Consider the following 20,485-nt stretch of genomic DNA (forward strand, 5'->3'; position numbering starts at 1 on the left):
TGGTGGCACGTGCTTGTAGTCCCAGCTACTAGGGAGGCTGAGGCAGGAGAATCACTTGAACCCAGGAGGCAGAGGTTGTAGTGAGCCTAGACTGCGCCATTGCACTCCAGCCTGGGTGACAAGAGTGAGACTCTGTCTGAAAAAAAAAAAAAAATTCCCCCATCTCTTGAAGCCAGCAATGCAAAACAAATATCATTTAAGCATGACCTAGTTGTTCTGAAACAGGAAGACCTCTCAAACATCTAGTCTCAAGTATTTAGCAGAGAAGTTCCACATATCACTTTTTACCTGTTGCAATCTGGCTTTAACCCCTACTACATGTCTGAAACTACTTATGCCAAGTCACTCAATGTTTTCATTGTTGCCAAATTTAACATGCACTTTTAACTTCATTTCATATGTGAGCCCCCTGCCCTTGTAGTCCCGAATGCTCCCTTTTTCTTGAAACTCTCTTGTTCTTTTGATTGTGCGATATAGTTATCTCCTATATATTCTCCTATCTTACTGGCTGTGCCTTTTTAGCCTTCTTGGTGAAGTCCTTTTAAATTTTCTACACATACTGATGCCTCAGAAATCTATCTGCAGCTTTCTTCACCTTCTACTTTGTATACTTTCCTGAAATAATTTCATCAACTGCTAGGCTCAGTACCCTGAATTCCCTCCCATCGTGTCTTGCACTTCCAAGCTTTTATACATGCTTCTCCCTCTGCTTGGAGTGTGTCCTCTCATACTTTTAAGAACCAGATTAACTAACAAGTCTTTCTAAGAAAGACTCAACTCAGGTCTGTTCTCCTCCAAGATGCCTTTGCTGACATCTAATCTACATGCTCCCAGAGCACCTTGTATCTACTTCTGCCATTGCATTTCACACACTATATTGTAATCTGTTTACTGATCTGTCTTCCTGACATAGTTATGCTGTATCGGCAGTGTCTAGCACAGGGCCTAGTCCATGGTAGATAAACAAATGTTTGTCGAATAAATAAAAGAACACCTGAATAAGTAAATGAATGAATGGGTAAGTGATTTTGGAATGGACAATTTGGGGTTTGGAATGAGGGTAAAGGATGTGAAAGGAGAAGAAGAGAAATGACTGGTATATTTAAGCAGCTTGTTTTGTTACCCTTGTTTATGTGGAATAAAGTTGTCGTTTCATTTCATCAAAAGTTTATTGCGCATCCAGTATGTGCTAGGCACTCTGCTGGATGCTAGTAATACAAAGATGAAGATGAAAACAACACAAAAACAAAATCCCACTTCCTCACTTACCCCTCCCCACCCCCAATTTAAGGCAGATTTGGCTTAAGCCTGGCAAGCTGGCCCCTCAGGGATTCAGCACCAGGGTATGGCATGTTCTCATCTCACCCTAACCTTCACCTGTGCATCTCAAGGCTGACCAGCAGGTACTCCTTATCCAAGTCCTGCTGCCTCTTCCACCTTCCTGAGAAACTTTTCCCCTACATGCATTATCTCATTATGGATGAGGCACCTGGGAAGTTTAGGGGAGCTGCGAAGGCACACCTGCTCAAATGAGCCTGGGGAAGTGCCGAGGGACGGGGAGCTGAGACAGGCATGCTGTGGGGTTCAGGGCAGAGGGGGCAAACTGGAAATGTCAGTGCCTTTGGGGCTGAGACAAAACTTGACCTGGTGTGGAGGTGATGGGTAACAGGGGCCTTGGAATTGCTCCATGGGTTGATGGCGAATCAGAGCTGGAGTTTAGGAGACTAGGGATGCAAGGACCCTTGGAGGCATTAAGGAGGAGGGAACGGAATACACAGAGGGCCTCCTTCTCTTTCAGCTTTTTAATTGCCCTCTCTCCTCACAGAGTAGATTACCGCCACTCCTATGAACTGTTCAATAGGCGGTGGCATGGGCATGTCCTGGCTACACAGCGGCCCAGCCTCTTTATTTTGATGTTAGTGTGATTAGGGAGTCTGCCCTTTTTCTGTGCCCTGGGACCTGAGCATGTGGGAGCAGGGCAGATGGGTGGCAGGAGGCCAGGGTTTGGATCATGTTCCCCCGAAATGCTGGGAAGCAATAAGCCTCCTCCTCCCCCCACCATTTCTCTGGAGATTAGGACTTATTCTCACAGCTGGAGGAAGCTCAACAACTTTCCTGAGGACAATGATTGTTTGAAAAGCTTGTTTTGTAAGGAAGCCAGGAGGAATATATGAGTTTGATGAGCTAAAACAGTTCCTCATTTGGTCTAGTTTTCTGGGCCAGGGGAGTAAGTGAAATTCACTTCTCTATAAGAATAAGCCCATCCATCTCTTTTATTCATGAACAGAGACAGAAAGAATGCTTGGCATGGCATGCCTCGGAGGGAGGCTCTGGGAGGAGGCCAAGCTGGCAGGCTCGGGTTCTTTGCCCTTGCTAGCGCCCAGGTCAGAGGGAAAAGGAATGTACTCGTACCCTTCCCTCACCACCTTGTAGGTCCCCAGGTACCAGGTGCCCAGGGAAGAAGGCCTTCACAATGATCCCCCCAGCTCAGAACAGCCCCTGCACACCCAGTAACCGGCATCTGGCTTCTCCTTAGCTTAGTGCTGCTGTGGATTCTGGGATAGTGGCCTCTCTAATCTGAACTTGAAAAAAAAAAAAAAAAAAGTGCCCCAGCACTCAGGCATTTGTTCAGAGGGAAGGGTGGTGGGTGGGAAACAACACAGCTCCCTAGGAAGAGCACAGGATAGTCACGGGGGTTAGGTTACTGATGTTAGTTTCCATAAAACCCTTTTGGGTTTTGGGCCAGAAATGTAATAATCTATGTGGTCCTAAGAGGGCACAACCTATACCAAGTGAGAACACAGCCAGTAAACCGGAAGCAAATGCGACCCGGTTTCACCATATCAACACTCTGCCGCCTCCGCGCACCCGCCTCCGTCTGCGCATGCTCAGACACGTTCACACCCGAGACACCAGCGCCCCGCCGGGACCTCCCCTCGCCCCCAGCGCGCCGCGCCCGGGCTTCCCAGCCCCAGCCTTCCCCCGGGCCACTGGCCGCAGACCGCGGGCGCCTCTCAGGGGATCCCGAGGCGGCTCAGGCGCTGATCTCCACCGGGCCGGCCTCGTCTTGCTCGCGGATTATGTGCACGCCCGCAGTCCGCAGTGTGCGCGAGGCGCTGCGCGAGCGGCCGGGCGAGCTCGGGGCCCTGGGCGGCGACGTGTGTGTCCGGCCGGTGGCTGGGGAGCGCGCTGGGGAGCGCGGGTAGCGGCGGGCAGAGCGGATGGGCAGCCCCGGCGAACGGCCGGGCACGGCGGGCGACACGGAGTAGCCGGGCGGGCCGGGCTCCGTCGCGCTTCGAGGCTCCGGGGCCGGGTTCTCCTCGGGCTCCGGGGAGTCCTGCAAGGACACGCGCCGCAGGGGTCAGGGGACAGTCAGCCCAGCCTGGGAGCGCGCCTGGTGTTAGAGCTTGCTGGAATTCCGAGGGGAGGGACCCAGTTTCCCTCTGCATGCCCACCTCCTGGAAGGCTGCAGACAGGTCTGGTTTTCCTGGCAATATGCCACACTGAGCATGGGGCCTCCTAGCACATAATAGGTGTTAAGTAAATGTTGAAATGCGATGATTTCAGTGCTTTTCCCCTTTACTCTCCTCTTTCCACCCGTCGTGGACAGCCTGGGACAGAGTTAGTTGTGGAATACTGGGGAAATCCCCAGAACTGGCGTCCAAAGACCTAGGTTTGAAACCTAGATCTGCCACTCATTGACTTGTTTAATCCTGAGCAAGTCATTTAATCTCACAGCCTTGTTTTTTCTAATCTCTAAAATGTGCATGACACAAATATTTCACAGGGTTATTCTGAGTACTATAAAGCAGGGGTCCCCACCCCCAGGCCGAGGACTGGTACTGGTCCGTAGCCTGTTAGGAAGGGAGCGGCAGAGCAGGAGGTGAGCGGTAGGCCAGAGAGCAAAGCTTCATATGTATTTACAGCCACGCCCCATGGCTTGCATTATCGCCTGAGCTCCGTCCGCCTCCTGTCAGATTCGTGGCTGCATTCGATTCTCGTAGGAGCACACACCCTATTGTGAATTGCGCATGCGAGGGATCTAGGTTGCACGCTCTTTAAGAGAATCCAATGCCTGATGATCTGAGGTGGAACAGTTTCATCCTGAAACCACCCGCATCACCATCCATGGAAGAATTTTCTTCCTTGAAACCAGTCCCTGGTGCCAAAAAGGTTGGGGACTGCTGCTATAAGGGATAGGAATATAGTATGGCTCCCTAGCACCAGGCATGTGGGAGGGGCTCACTGCATGTTTCTGGGCACCCAGTCCAGAGCCGCTCACCTTGTCCTTCAGGATATAGAGTGCCATGGGGTTCTTCCGTTCCTGCTCACCACTTCGAGGGAGGGTGTCTGCTGCACAGGGGAGAGAAGCGGGTGGCTGGCCCAGGTACAGACTCTTCCCCACCAGCCGGCACCTACTCTCTGTGCTTCCCGAATGGCCCGCCACAACCTCCACCAACATATCTGAATATCCTGGCTCCTACCTTGGCCAAACCTTTCCCTCCTCTGCAGTCTTCGTGCAGTTGGTGGGGGAAGGGTCCCTGCAGAGCTGCTTTCCTTGTCGCCCAGTTCTGCCTTTTCCCAGCAGCCCACTGATCTGAGTGTTGATGGGTTGGGTGAGTGGGTGGCTGGGAGCTCACCTTCTGGTTTCAGGCGGTCATCATTCTGATCCATGTATTCCAGGGAGTTTTGCTTTTCTAGTTTCTTCTGTTTCCTGTGAATCAATTCAGCCCCACTATGAGCCGAATTATTGAATGTGAGCAGAAGATCCAGTGGGGACACAGGGAGGGATCTGATGGCCATAAAAGAGGCCTTGTGACAGGAAGATGGGCTGGGTACAGTTCATGAGCTTTGGAATGAATCACATCTAGGTTTGCACCTTGAGTCTGTCACTAGCGTTGTGACTGTGGGCAAGTCATTTAACCAATCCGAGTCTCAGTGTCATTATCTGTAAACTACAGATAATCATACTGAAAAGGTAGCAGGCTAACCACAGCCACAGTGCCTGGTCCCAAAAAAGGTGGTTGGCAAGTGAAAAAACCTATTGTTACTGGTGCTGGGGTTGTGGGGGCTTTGGAGCACAAGGTGCTGTTGCATACACAGTGGAAGAATGGATCTCTTGGAAAGAGATGCAGAGCCCTGGGAGGAAAGGCATTTAAAGAGACTTAAGAAAATAATGGGGCTTAGGTTTGGGATGGATTGAAGGACTCAGGTGCTCAGGAGAGTTACCCAGACCTTTTGGAGGGTTTCCAGCAGGCACAGACTGTCACCAAGGTCACAAGGAGGAAGATGCCTCCTGTAGACAAGATGATGTAAAGGGAGCTTCTTCCTAGGGAGAGAGAGAAGCAGAGAGGCAGGAGGGACTTCAAAGGGGCAAGATGTGGTGAGCAGAACTTCCTGCCATGGAAGGAAGAGAGGGGGAGCCCCAGGCTGCATGCCTGGCTGATGCTGGTGGTGGAGCTTGCACAGAACCCATTGGCCACCTGTTGGTGTCCTCCATGGATAGTTGGCCCATCTCTGTTCCCCTCTCCCCAGTGACATTTCTTTGGGATGTCCTCAGTCCCTCATGGTCACCTGCCTTTTGGGGCTTTGAGTACTAAAGGAAAGCCTGCAGGGAAACTCACTGTATACGGTGATCTTGACGGGCAGGCTGCGGCCCTGGCTGATGGGGTTCTCCACCACGCAGCTGTACAGGTCGTCATCCTCCATGAGCACGCGGGTGATGGTGAGCACCTTTTGGTCGGGGGACAGGAGCATTCTCGAGTCATTGAGGAGGGGCTTGCCATCCTTCAGCCAGGTGTAGCTGGGCTTGGTGCCATTCTCGTGTGAGCAGTTCAAGGTGAAGGCCTCGCTGAGCTCCAGCACAGTGGTTGAAGCCACCAACACCTGTGGCCTCGAAATGGGCACTGAGCCGCGGGAATGGGGGAGCCTGTAAGTCATTGGCTAAGAAGTGTCTCCCTTCCCCTTTTTAGCTCCCTGCCTTCCAACACACCTTTAACACTACCTTCCAACTCAATCTGTGGGCTGAGAAGACTTCAGACATCCTAAGTCCAGTTCTTTCCCATCGCTTATTCATTCGTTTCACTGACTATTTATGGAGCACCAATTAGGCATAGCGGGTACAATGCTGAACAATGCAGACATGGTGTTGCCCTCATTCCCTCTTTCCAAATGCCTTGCCATGAACCCTGGGCTTTAATGTCTTAAACTGATCCAGCCAGGAAGATATTTCAGTTGGGCTAAGCCTAGGTCCAACTGTTTAGGTTCAAATCTTGGCTCTATCACTTCTAGCTGTGTGACCTTGGGCAAGTTATTCAACCTTTCAGTGGCTCACTTTCCTCATCGGCAAAATTAGGATAATGATATGAACTATCACCAGATTATTATAAGCATTAAATGAGTCAACATATGCAAAGCACTTAGAATAGTTTCTGGCACATGGCAATCACTCTACATGTTAGCTGTGCTGTGCCTGTCTGCCAACTTCTAATGTCCACTTGCCTCATTCTCAGCTCCCAAGTGCCTTTTGGGTTGGTTTTCCCTTGGTCTAGCTGGTGCGCTGGGCCGACCCTTCCCCAGTCCCACCTGCCAGTCTTGCCTCTTTCCCTGCCAGAGCGCTTTACCATCTACAGTAAGGTTGATGGTCTTCTCCCCAGTGAAGGTGTCGTCGGTGATGGAGATCTCGACCTCATAGGTGCCTTCATCGGCCAGCTGCAGGTCGCTGAGAAGCAGGGAGCCATTTTCAAAGAGTCGGATACGGTCTCGATAGTCAGGCCGCAGGGTGCCGATGACCTCCGTGCCAATGGACTGCACCACGGTCACTGGCTTGTCCCGCTTCAGCTGCCACTTCACTACAGGCCTGTCGCTGCTGGTACTGCTGTACTGCACAGAAAGCAGAGCCGACTTCCCCACGGTGCCATGGATCAGGCGCACAGGGCTGGTGATGTTCACCCCCTCCAGGGGGTCTGTGAACAGAGGCCCATGAGGAAGAGGGAAGCATCAGGCCCTGGGCTCCTTAGCCCACTCCCAACTTTAAGCCCTCTGATCTCCCACAGCTTCGCCTCTCTGGCTCTTCACTCCCTGCCAATCCTGGCTTCTTAAGCCTGGGTGCTATCTCCTCCCCCACAGTAGCTCTGTGCACTTCTGCCCCTTTGTTCTCTCTCACAGCCATCTCATGGCCTTCAGTGCTTTTTCCACCTAGCCCTCTGCCTCTCTGGCACTTTGTCTATTGCCTTTCTCTTGTGGCTCACCCACACCCTAAGTGCTCCATTCATAAAAATATTTATTGAACATCTCCCATCTGCCAGACACTTTTCTATGTCTTTAGGATATAGCAATGAGCAAAGCCAACAAAAATCCCTACCCCTATGAAGCTTATAGGTCATTAGACCTCTGGATGAATTTGTCAGATCTTCTTGATTGGGGATTGGGAGGGTGAGGAGAAGGAGAAAGCATGGAACACAGATTCACAAAGAAAGGAGCGGGTCGTGAGACAGTGCCAGTAAAGGGAAAGTTTAGGGGCCTGAAGACCACTTTCTAGTTATACCGAGAGCCTCTCCCCGTTTTTTTTGCAGATGCATGTAGCATCTTACTAGGCTCACTCAGTGCAGAATAGTCCTGCAACTAGGAAGGTGGTTTTGGGAATTCACCCAAACTCCAGCCCAATCTGTACCCCTAGAAGAGGGATTTGGGATGGGTAGAACAAATAGCTTAGAATCAGAAAAACTTTTTCATGCTGGGCTCTACCTCTTACTGGCTATGTGGATTTGGGTACTCATTCTCCTCATTTGTAAAATAAGGATAATAATAACAAGGCTGGGCGCGGTGGCTCACGCCTGTAATCTCAGCACTTTGGGAGGCCAAGATGGGCAGATCACCTGAGGTCAGGAGTTCGAGACCAGCCTGGCCAACATGGCAAAACCCCGTCTCTACTAAAAATAAAAAAAATTAGCCGGGCATTGTGGCACATGTCTGTAATCCCAGCTACTCGGGAGGCTGAGACACGAGAATCGCTTGAACCCAGGAGGCAGAGGTTGCAGTGAGCTGAGATAGTGCTGCTGCATTTGAACCTGGGTGACAGAGGAAGACTCCATCTCAAAAAAATAAAAAATAAAAAAATAACAACAGCAACTGCCTTATCAAGTTCACAGGATTGGAAAGTACAATATGCATATTAGTCATTGTCATACAGCAGACAGAACACAAAATTGAGCAGAGTTTTGGGCCTTATTATTGATACATGACTTAGGAGGGTCCCATCTCCTTGGAGCTCAGATTCCCTATAGATAAAAGGAGTAGTAGGCTAGATGGTCTCATTGGTTTGTTCCAGCCTTGTAATTCTGGGATTTTACCACTTGTCCAATGGATGCCCTATCCAGAGGGCATTTCAGAGACCTCTTAGGAGCTTTGGGATCTGAAAAGATGCTGTTATTTGGTGTCACCTGGCCTTGTAGAGCAATCCAACCACCTGAAGGAGGGTCTTCTGGAGAGGACGCCAGTTGGGAGCAGGGCTGAGTTTAGCTGAATAGACACGTACATGCTAGATTCTCAGTCCCTCTGCACCCCCTGCCACTTCCTTTGATGGTATTCCCTCTGAAGCTCCCTCATTCTTTCTGAGCCTTATTTCTCACTCTGCTGCTGCTGCCGTTCAGTTGAGGAAACTGAGCTGTACCTTTTCATTCCTTATTTCTCTCCTCGTGCTTGGAGGGCCCAGACCAAACCAAGAGGCAATTAAACAAAAAGGTTGGTGGTGAAGAACAAAGCAAAAAAAAAAATTTTTTTTTGAGACTGAGTCTTGTTCTGTCACCCAGGCTGGAGTGCAGTGGCACAATCTCAGCTCACTGCAAGCTCCGTCTCCCGGGTTCACGCCATTCTCCTGCCTCAGCCTCCTCAGTAGCTGAGATTACAGGCGCCCGCCACCACGCCCGGCCAATTTTTTTGTATTTTTTAGTAGAGACGGGGTTTCAGCGTGTTAGCCAGGATGGTGTCGATCTCCTGACCTTGTGATCTGCCCGCCTCAGCCTCCCAAAGTGCTGGGATTACAGGCATGAGCCACTGCGTGGTTACTAAACATATTAGATCCATTTTTGGAAAAAGTGCTTTGCTAAGTAGTGAGCTCCTCATCTTTGGAAATGACCAAGGAAAGGCCAACTGGCTACTTTTACACCTTGCTGGGCCTCAGCTTCCTCCTCTGTATAATGAAGTAGCAGGACCAGAAGATCTCTAGGGGGGCTTCTTAACTCTGAGTTTTTTTTTTTTTTTTTTTTTTTGACAAGGTCTCACTCTGTTACCCAGACTGAAGTGCAGTGGGGCAATCTTGGCTAACTGCAAACCCTGCCTCCCAGGATCCAGCGATCCTCCCACCTCAGCCTTCCAAGTAGCTGGGACCACAGGTATGTGCCACTATGCCCAGCTAGGTTTTTTTTTTTTTTTTTTTTTTTTTGTAGAAACGGGATTTCACCTTGTTGCCCAGGTGGCTGGTCTTGAACTCCTGAGCTCAAGCAATCCACCTGTGTTGGCCTCCCAAAGTGCTGGGATTACAGGCGTGGGCCATTCATACGTGGCCTTAGCTCTGACATTCTATGATTCATTACTTGCCAAGAATGTTAGAACCATAAAACCTTAAAAGTAGAAGAAACAGGCCGGGCACGGTGGGACACACCTGTAATCCTAGCTACTCTGGAGACTGAAGCAGGAAAATCGCTTGAACCTGGGAAGTGGAGGTTGCAGTGAGCTGAGATTGCACCACTGCACTCCAGGCTGGGTGATAGAGCAAGACTCTGTCTCAAAAAATAAATAAATAAGTAAATTAATTAATTAAAGCAGAAGAGACAGCTCTACTGATTAAAGCTGAATGTGTGAATATCATATGCTTGCTGTTGAACAAAAATCTTAATTTGGGGCAAGTAAAATGAACAACATAAACTATTTTCAGACTTTTAAAAATTAATGATACTTTCTTCCCACAAAATCTTAAATAAAAACGGAAAAAGGCAATATGGTTCCATCTCACCTGCTTTGGTAGAAGAGGTGGTGGGGATGAGTCCTATCCCCCTCAATAACCCAAGGAGCAACTGGGAATCCCTACTGGCTCTGCGCATCAGACTAAAGTCCATTTGGCCACATGATCCTTAAGGTTTCTTCCAATTCTTAATTTCTGTGATTATCAACTGCTAGGTCCAAGGCATGGCTTGATTTAGAAAACCAAACTTTCGAATTTCCCTGAGTAGTCAAATAGGCTTTGGTATGTATAACAAGCGGTGGCCCTGAAAAAGTCATGAGCTTTATTAAAGGCCACTGGGGTGATGATCAAATAGCTGGGGAACATCTATCCCCTTTCTCAGGACCCAGTGTGCAGTAGTATGCTATGCACGTGAGGGTTACATGTGCAGAGCCATCCTGGAGTTTAATAAATTGGTGTGTGAAAGGACAATAAATCTCGGGGCCCCAAAATCGCTAAGCTAAAGGGAAAATCAAGCTGGGCACTGCTTATGACAAACCTGCCTCCCATTCTATTCAAAGTCACCCCTCTGCTCACTGAGATAAATGCATACCTGATTGCCTCCTTTGGAAAGACTAATCACAAAAAGAAACTCAAAATAACGCAACCATTTGTCTCTTATCTGCCTATGACCTGGAAGCCCTCTCCTGACTTAAGAGTTGTCCCATCTTTCCGGACCAAACCAACATTCATCTTACATATGTTGATTGATGTCTAATGTCTTCCTAAAATGTATGAAACCAAACTATGCTCTGACCACCTTGGGCACATGTCATCAGGACCCCCTGAGGCTGTGTCACAGGTGTGCATCCTCAACTTTGGCAAAATAAACTTTGTAAATTAACTGACACCTGTCTGAGATATTCAGGGTTCACAGGTGTAATGTCCCCAAGCACCAAACTTTGAGGATTCTCATTTCCTTCTTCTGGGAGTCTGGACAGTGACAACCTCAAAAACAAGTGGAAGGGATTTCCCCTCTCCCTTCTATCTTCTGTGGCCTCCTGGAGCTTCCCTGGCTTCCATGCTCTCCTATCCCATCCAAAGTCCTAGTAGCCTTTTTGCTATGTATTTCTCCCTGAAGCCTTTCTGCCAATTTAAAGTTGATTTGTTCTGGATAAAAATATTGGAGAAGTTATAGCCTACAGATTGCCTGAGGCCTTACCCTCCTCTAGATAAGTCCCCTCAGCATGCCTATGAACATGGGCATGTCCGTGGGTCAAAAGGATGTATCACACGTGTTCATAAGTGAATGAAGGAGTCTTTCTTGAAAGCTGACAGAGAGAGCAGTTTGCTGAGCAAACAGTTTCCCAAAAACTCTAGCCAAAATCGTACTCTGTATTAAGTTCAGGGTTCCACAACTTTCAAGGGACACAGAGAACTGGGACAGGAGCCAAAGCATGACACAGAAATGAGGAAATAGCTCACAACTAAGGTCCAGAGTGGAAATAAAAGGACTAGGACCACTCAACCTTGAGAAGTTATTAACTTAATTATTGTCTCCAAGGCATCATAATATAGAAAGTTTCTCTTCCCACCAGAGGCTGAAGAAAAGGAAATGAGATCTCAGCAAGTTGTACCCTATCAACCTCAACAATGCAGTACTGGGATAGATTGGTGGCCACTCCTCAATTAGGATTTTGAGCTGCTGCGATGCCGGGAATATCAAACTTTAGGGTATAAGAATGCACCTGCAGATAGCCTTGGCTTTTCTTAATAGGGTCATCCCTTAGAGAAATCACCATCCACTCATTTTTATGTGCTCCCTTTGCTGGGCCAAAGTTTCCTTTCGCCAGTATTTGTCTTAAATTTACCTTTTAAAAGTGTCAATGGGGGTAGTGCCAAATATGTGTTCTAGGATTTGGTCTATACACACCTTATCCATATTCCCTAACACCAAAGGCTGCTGCCATGTCCCTTTTCATCTGAAAAGTTTTTGGTTTAGTTTGGGTCTGTCTCCATAAAAAAGTCTCTTCATCCTTTTGGCCATCATAGATACCCTTCCTTGGGCTTTCTCCAACTGTATTATTTCCTTTTATGGTGTGGTAGCCAAAACTGCATCTAATAATCCAAGGGCAGAACACCTCGGTTTCCTAAAAGGAAAACATATTGTTTCTGCTTTTGGTTTTTAATATTATTCCTAATTAATGACGGTCTGAGAAAACCACCCCCCTTCTCTGCTGTTACTGTATAGGTGCATCACTTATTGTGTGGATGTTGGGGCTGCTGTGTTGCATTCTTACATTTTTATCCTGTTGAGGCCTACAAGTCATTTGAAGTGCCAGTTATTCAGGGATGTGAGAGAAAACCAGGAAACAGAAGCTGTTAAGAAGGCTTTTGGGATCCAGGAAGAAAGGACCTGGTAGCTTTTTATCTACAATCTAAGGAGTGTAGATGTTCAGGAATGTGTACCTAGTTAATAGGTATTAAGATGGCACACAGAGAGTTACTATGTTTGTGGACTGGAAAAATCACTCTTGTTAAGCTGTCAATTCTCCTAAACTGATTTATAATTTAATACAATGCCAATCAAAATCCCAGGAGGTTTACTTTGTGATCTTGACATGAAGATAGACAAATAGATAACAGAAAGTCTGAAAACAGACTTAAATATGATTGCTCAAATGATGACAAAGGTGATACTGCAGTGCAGGGAGAAAAATGCTTTTCACAAAATAGTGCTGGGCCATGTAGGATAAAAACGAATTGACCCTTACCTCACACCTTACACAAATATTAATTTTGGATGGATTGCAGATCTAAATATGAAAGGTAAAACAACAACATTTGAAAAAGAAAACAGACTATGTCCTTGATTTGAGGGCAGACACAGATCTCTTATAAAGGACACGAAAGTGGTAACCATCAAAGAGGGAAATGATACTTTAGACTCAGTAAAATTAAGAGCTTCTATTCATCAAAAGATACCATTGTGAAAGCGAAAGGCAAACCATATAGTGGGAGGAGATATTTGCAATACATATATCCTATAAAAGGCTCATATGCAAAATATATTATTTAAACTCCTACAAGTTCACAATTTTGAAGAAATTCAAACAACACAATAGGAAAATGGGCAATTAATTTTAATGGAAATACAATTTTAAACTTCTTTTTTTTCAGTGACAAGGTGTCACCCTGTTGCCCAGGCTGGACTGCAGTGGTGTGATCATACCTCACTGCAGCCTCAAGCTCCTGGGCTCAAGAGATTCTCTTGTCTCAACCTCCCAAGTAGCTGGGACTACAGGAACACACCACAACACTCAGCTAATTAAAAAAAAAAATTATAGAGAAGAGATCTTACTACATTGCCCAGGCTGGTCTTGAACTCCTGGCCTCAAGCAGTCTTTATGCCTTGGCCTCTTAAAGTGCTGGAATTACAGATGTGAGCCATCACACCAACCTTAAACCAGAATCTGATACCAGTTCATACCCAATAGGATGGCCAAAAGGAAAAAAAGAAAATACAATTATTGGGAAGATATGGATCATCTGAAACTCTCATACATGTTGATAGGAGTGTAAACTGATACATTCATTTTTTAAAACCGTTTGGCCACATCTATGAACACTAAACACACAAATACTCTATAATTAAGCAATTCTACTCCTAGGTGTATCCCCAAAAGAAATGCCCATATCTGTTCTCCAAAAGACATGTACTGTAATAGGATGTATAACAGTAACAACTCTGTTCATAAAGCCCCGATGGGGCTAAGTTGGTTGGATTGGTTTGGAAACAACCAAAGTGTCTATCAAAGTTGAATAGAGCAATAAATTGTGGCATATTCATACAATGGAATACTATACAGCAGTGAGACCAAACGAACTACGACAACAACTTAGATGAATCCTACAAACTTGGTGTTCAGACATAGAAGACTGAATACATATGATACCACTTATAGAAAGACATGCAAAATTAATTTGTATTAGAAGTTAGGATACCACTATAATCCCAGCGGGAAGGCAGTAGTAACTGAGATAGTATGTGGGTGATTCTGAGGTGCCAAAATATGCTGTTTCTTGATCTGAGGGTTGATTACATGGGTTTGTTAACTTTTTAAAGGCTCACCAAACTGTATCTTTAGGCTAAATGTACCTTCTTGTATGTAATTTTTAATAAACAATTTAAAAAATGACAGCACCTACAATGTGGGGGTGAACTTGGGGCTAAAGAGCGTGGAACCCAGGTAAGAGACTTGTTTCTATTGGGTCCCTAGAGGATGGAATATTTCTTGTATTCCAGAGAATACAACCTTGAAAATAAACTTACCTACATTTACGGCATGCTGTGCCTATGTCTGTCAGTTAATGTCCCGGTCTCCAGAAAATTTTTATTTGAATGTTTCGTAAATTGGAATTTAAAAATTGGGAAATAAAAATGATGAATTTAGAAAAGCTTCATTTGTCCATGTCAGGGGCAGAGTATTAAAGACTGTGTGCTCCACGATGCTTCAGGGCTAGCTTGGTGGTGTCTGCCATAGTATAAGATTAAGGTAAATCTTGGGGAGCCAGGGCCACATGGTCCAGTCTCCCCTTGAGTGCCAATCCTAAAAACTACATTTCCCAGCCAGCTTCCCTTGTTGTTAAGTATGGCCATGTGACTGAGTCGTAGCAAAGAGAACTAGTGCAAGTGATACGTATCACTTACATACCTTGTTTAGCAAAGTCTCCCTTTTATGTTTCTCCATTAAAAAAATAAAATAAAATTCTCTACCTGGAAGAAAAGAAGATACACCTCATGGTGATCTTTGGAAGCACATGTCAAAGTTGATAGGGCTTCATTGGCTTGGTCCCTGAAAAACTTCATGGAGTAGAGTCCTTCCTCTTGCCAGGCCTAGTCTGAAACTACAATGGACTATCACATAGTTAATGCCAGGAACTTAAATTTTGGAATTTATTCGTCCCAGAAGCAGACATTTTCCTAAATAATATATTAGGGATGGCAGGGATTCCTTCTAGAATCTCAGCTCTTATTACTCTTTAGTCCACAGCAGTACAATGGCCTCTCCCAGCACTTACCTCTTATCTATCATAGGTCATTAACTAATATCCTATTAGCATAACTTACATTATAATTTTTTTTTTTGAGAAAGGTTCTCGCTCTGTCACCCAGGCTGAAGTGCAGTGATGTGATCATGGCTCACTGCAGCCTTGACCTCCCTGGTTCAAGCAATCCTCCCACCTCAGCCTCCTGAGTAGCTGGAATTACAAGCGTGCACCACTAGGTCTGGCTAATTTTTTCATTTTTGTAGAGATGGGGTTTCGCCATGTTCCTCAGGCTGGTCTCGAACTCCTGGGCTCAAGCCATCCAACTGCCTAGGCCTCCCAAAGTTCTGAGATTACAAGCATGAACCACCGCTCCCGGCCACATTTAGAATGTTTTGGTGTATTTACTAAGTTACATTTTTCCACATAGAATATCCTTGATCACCTTTTGTTTTGTCCCAGTCTTACTGACTGACGTGATCTTTCTATAATTTTTTTCCTTACAATTTGATGACCGGAAAGAGTATAGGGCCATCTCTGCTTTGTATATTTGTGTCGTTCCTATTCTCAACTCACTGTCTCCATACCTTCAGCTCTCATTATTTCTTCAGCTCATTGTCATTTCACCAAAGCCAACAGTAACCTCTTAATTGCCTTATCCAATGGGCTCTTTTGGGTCTTTGTCACATTGGATCTCTTTGACAATTTCAATGGTATTGATTTACTCCTGAAAACTCTCAACTCCCTTGATTTTCTGGACAGCACCACAGGCTTCTAGTCCTTCTGTCTCTCTGCTGTTCTCTCTTTGTCTCCTTAATGGGCATTTCTTCCTCTGCTTCCTCTACAAATCTTGAGGTTACATGATGTTTCATTTTCATCCCATGTTTTTCCCCTCCTAAGTAATATTATCTATTCTTATTGTTTTAACTCTCACCTATGGGCTGACGGCTGCCAAATACCTCTCTCCAACCCTGACCTCTCTGCCACCCAACTCCAGGCTATGTAACATCTTCACACGGAAGCCTCATAAGTATGTCAATCTAAACATGTATGACACTCATTTTTTTTTGTTTAAGGTTTCACACAGCAATCCTCCTTCCCTTCCTAAATCCTCCTACTTCCTACAGGTCACTAGCTCCTGACTTTACCTCTAAAACATTTTCTCAACATGCCTCATTCCTTCTATCTTTATTATAATTTCAGTCCATGTTATTTCTCCTATTTCTCTCTTGATCTGTTGCAATAGCTTTTTGACCAGTGTTCCCCTCAAATTCATACGTTGGAGTCCTAACCCCCAAGTAACTCAGAATGTGACCTTATTTGGCAATCGGGTCCCTGCAGATCTAATAAGAAGGGATCATACTGGAGTAGGATGGACCTAATCTAGTATGTGTCCTTATAAAAAGGGGAAATGTGGACATAGACATGCAAACACGGGGAATGCCATACCAAGACTGGAGTGATGCTGCCACAAGTCAAGGAATTACCAGAAGCTAGGAGAGAACCCTAAGGCAGAGCCCTCCCTAGAAGCTTCAGAGAGAGCATGGCCCTGCTGACACCTCGATCTCCCACTTCTGGCTTCCACGACTTTGAGATAATGCATTTCTGTTGTTTAAGCCACTCAGTTTGTGGTATTTTGTTATAGGAGCCCTAGAAAATGAATACAAACTTCCTTTCTTATTTTATTTGCCTCCAGTTTCCCCTCCAATGACTCCCTGCAGACTGAGTAAGCTATCTGAAAGGTACATGTAACCCTGACAGTCTCCAAATTAAAAACCGCTCACTCCCTCACCTCTCAATCCCCAGATTACGAGTCAGGTTTACAAAGCTCTTGCCTAACTCAATTCATGCTTTTCTCTCCAGCAGTGATGAACTGCTGGGCTCTGACTAAACACTTGATGTTATTTCAAGCTGTTGACCTTTGCTCATTTCCCAACCCTAACACCCACTTATACTCCTACCTTTTTTTCCCATCTTTTAAAATTCAGTGCACACATTCCTTCTACCAGAAAACCTCCCCCTGATATTCCCACGCCCTGTGTCCTACCCTACCAACACCCCCTCCACCAGCACCAGCTTCCTGGATGGGGTAGGTGACCTTTCTCTGATTGCTATGCATTCTCTGCATAATTGACTTATGATAGTTCCTGCAGTTTAGTAAAATGATCTCCACATCTGTTTGCCTCACTAAGTTGTGAATTCCTAGGCGCTCTGTAATTGTGTGTGTGTGTGTGTGCCTATGTGTATGCACTCATAAATACGTATATTTAAATAAGATCACTTCTCGAAGGATTGGTAGGAGGCGGTAGAGGAGGTAAGCAGCTATGGAGTGGAGTGAATTATGGATAGGCGGGTATGACTATCCCACACTAGGAGGCTCATTATCTCCAAAGTTTCTTTCATCTGCCTTACTCTTTTACACTCAGAGAAGCCAGAGTCGGGGGCTGGGGAGGTACAAAAAGAAAATTTCCCCTACCCCTACCCATCAAGCCCCACCACAATCCCTTGGAAAGAATGCCACACTGGCCCACGCCAACAAGTCATCCCATACGAAATGGCCCAGTGCCCGCCATCTAATGTACTGAATGCCGTGGGAGCTCCAAAGTCATGCAGCCTTTTGGGGGAAGGGGGCAGGGGCCGCGCGGGAGGCACACGAAATAAAGAAATACGTTCAACGCTAATGCCTGAATTCCCTGAGATGCTTCCCACGGCAGCTGAACTCTCCCCCACTCCTGCCCCAAAGGCATTCAGGCCCTCCACTCTCCCCTCCATCTGCTGTAAAAGCCCCGGGTCCTTTCTTCAGACCCTTCCTTACCCTCTGGCCTCCTACCTGTCTGGATCAGAAGAAGGTAGACAAAAGGAGCGAGGCGCAGGGCCCTGGAGGCTCTGGACAGGGCTCCCCTTTCTCTCTTCATTTTGGGTGGCGTTCTCCAGCTCTAGTGCAGACAATTAGCATGATTTCTCCACTCTGGGCACGTCCCCTTTGTACCACTCAGAGTTTCTCTGCCCGAACACAACCCTGCCAACTTCCCTCTGAATACACAGAGCTCTGTGTATTGCTGGACTTGTTCTTTCCTCTCCCTCAGACCTGGCATTTTCTAGTTTCCAAGCCCTACATCCCCAGTTTGGAAGCGGGTATCTGCTTAGGAGATAATCTCCAACTCAGGTTCCAACATGGGGGGCACCGGCAGCCCAGCAGTTGGTTGCTTGTCTGTGCTGAGCCTCACTACCCGGGGAGATGAGGATCTGGGCTCAGAGCACTGAGCTGGGACACACACTTAACTGGACTTTGTGTCCCAACCTACCCTGTCTCCACCTCACACTCTTTCTCCCTGAGGAGGAGGGTACATGCCAGGACAGACCTCCAATAAGCTCTGAAAAGGGAGGGAGAAGAGCTTTTAAAAAGCTGGGAAGTGAAAGACTCCAGACAATTGCTGAAGAAATTGAAAACCCCTGTTCCATCCCAAAGGAAGAAGACTGGAAAACAGCTTGAATTCTAGTATTGTTACACTTGTCTTTCCGTGGCTTGGAATTTTCTCTTCTATCATAGAATCACATAGATGCTGGACACCTCTTTCCAGAAGCCACTCTGTTCATTCCCCGGCTTTCAGGCAATTTTCTAGAACATGTCTGAGCAAAATGAAGGTCATCTCCTAACAGCCAGCATCCTAGGGTTCTGTTACCAGCTTAACAGCCTAGCTGTGCCCTCCTGTTTTGAGGCTGTGAAGAGGAGAAACACCCTAGCTCTACTCTGACCCCCATTCATGTGTTCACACCTTTTCATGAGGGCGGCCAAGGGAATGGATGCCTAGTAACTGTGATCTTGGGATGGGCTTGCAACCTCTTTGAGCCTCCAATTTCTCATCTGTAAAATGGGGAAAAGAATAGCTTCCTTGAGGGGAATTGTTGGGAGAGTTGATGGAGATTTGGTACAGAAGAGTACCTAGCAAATCCTTTGTTACAGAGATGATATTTTAAACTTTTTAAAAATTGCCTTTTCTTGTTTCTTTTTTCATTCATGCTGGGATCTTTATATTTTTGGGAGACCAAACTTCACAACTTCCTTCTTGGTCATCCCTAACCCCTGGTCTTGGTTTTGTAAATGCAGCAATTATCTCTCTAAATATTCTTTTTACATACTGGAGAAAGCCTGAGTAGGTCAGCTTTCTAGAACTGAAGCATTATTACATAGCCCTTCTGAGCCTCGGCAGAGGGAGAAGAGTTGGGAAGCACTGAACTTCACAGACCTCTCTGAAAACATTCTGAAATATATAAAGGGGATTCTTTTTCCCTTTGGCATTTCTGTGTTTATGACTTTTCCCTAGACAACTCAAGGCACCTTTCTTCCACTGGAAGAGGTAATGTTATTATAGCAGGTACACAAAAAGAAAGAGTCAATATTCAGATTCTGACATTTAAAATAGCATTTCGAAGTCCATAGCAAGATGAAAGGCTTAGCCAGTCTTTGTAAGGGACAAAAGAGCATTCTAATTTCTTTTATCTACCCCTTGACATATCACAGATCAGCCTGTGGAGTGGATCACAGAGTCCTGCTGGAGTGTAGATAAATGGCCTCTTTGCCTGTGATGGCTGGGCCTTGAGGCTTATGGATGGGAGTAAAAGGAGGATGCAGTGTTTGGGAAATAGAAAGCCCGAAGTCTGCCCTTGTTATCCTGAAGCACCGTGGAAAGAAAAATGTGCTAGAGGGAGACTAAGAGGATCTAAGTTCTCAATATCCCCACTTCCCTGCCCCAGAGGTGGCTCTTTATACCTGCACAGAATTTGCAAGGGCTTCTAGGTGTCCAGAAGCCCTTTAGGAGACTCAGAAGTGCCGAGAGGGTAAAGAACTGGCAGGAAACAGAAGATTGAGCAAAGGCACTGCCATGTACGGGGATTCTGAGGCCAGAGGCAACAGCTGGGACCACCTACTGCTGTGATGGGAGCCTCAGGTAGCTCATCAGGCCAGGAAAAAATGTAGACCCTGAGTAGAGACTGGTGGGAAACCTGAGAATACCACACAGGTCCACAGACACTGTCTCCCCTGTTGCCACAAGGTTACTTCAGCCACACCATGTATATTTACCCCAACTCTTACTAGAGAGGAGCTGGGATTGGGAGAGGACATTGGAAAGACTGCTTGAGCAATTGCCCGAGCTGTCCAAGCAGAGACTGAGCTACCTAAAGACAGTGTGAAAATGGTTGGATCAGACTGGGCTTACTGAGATGGAGTGATATTTTCCTCTGCTACCCTGGGGGGGTGAGAGGTTCATGTGGAAGATCACAGCAACTACAAAGACATAAAGGCCTTCCCTTTCCTTTGTATGTCGGAATGTACGAGGAGTAATTTTGCAATCTTGCTCCCAGCAAATGAGTAGGCCTTTAGAAACTTATAATCATCTACTTATGTGCCTTTCTCTCCTAAGAAACAGAGAGCTCTTTGATTTAAGAGCTGTCTTATTTGTCTCTCTGTCCATAGTACCGAATACGGGGCAGGCA

At 46.4% G+C, this 20,485-nt stretch overlaps 2 protein-coding genes across 4 annotated transcripts; one reads left to right on the forward strand and one right to left on the reverse strand.

Annotated features, from left to right (window-relative positions):
* Window positions 1-1,658: 1,658 nt before the first annotated feature.
* HEPN1 (hepatocellular carcinoma, down-regulated 1) lies at window positions 1,659-2,569 on the forward strand. Its single transcript, XM_004052355.5, has one exon. The coding sequence runs from the start codon at window positions 1,659-1,661 to the stop codon at window positions 1,923-1,925; it is 267 nt and encodes an 88-aa protein (XP_004052403.2). The 3' UTR covers window positions 1,926-2,569.
* An 83-nt stretch (window positions 2,570-2,652) lies between these two features.
* On the reverse strand, window positions 2,653-18,077 carry HEPACAM (hepatic and glial cell adhesion molecule). Of its 3 annotated transcripts, none has more exons than XM_019037731.4 (7): window positions 17,820-18,077; window positions 6,624-6,965; window positions 5,625-5,906; window positions 5,236-5,329; window positions 4,641-4,714; window positions 4,283-4,350; window positions 2,653-3,337 (listed from the first exon to the last, which is right to left on the reverse strand). In XM_019037731.4, the coding sequence occupies exons 1-7, from the start codon at window positions 17,902-17,904 to the stop codon at window positions 3,035-3,037; spliced, it is 1,248 nt and encodes a 415-aa protein (XP_018893276.1). In that variant the 5' UTR covers window positions 17,905-18,077; the 3' UTR covers window positions 2,653-3,034. The 3 variants fall into 3 exon arrangements, with proteins under 3 accessions (XP_018893276.1, XP_004052402.1, XP_018893275.2); XM_004052354.5 differs by having other exon boundaries at window positions 4,283-4,353; XM_019037730.4 differs by having other exon boundaries at window positions 4,283-4,353; window positions 4,485-4,714.
* Window positions 18,078-20,485: the final 2,408 nt, after the last annotated feature.

Source organism: Gorilla gorilla, chromosome 9, assembly GCF_029281585.2.
Source record: "Gorilla gorilla gorilla isolate KB3781 chromosome 9, NHGRI_mGorGor1-v2.1_pri, whole genome shotgun sequence".
Taxonomy (NCBI): domain Eukaryota; kingdom Metazoa; phylum Chordata; class Mammalia; order Primates; family Hominidae; genus Gorilla; species Gorilla gorilla.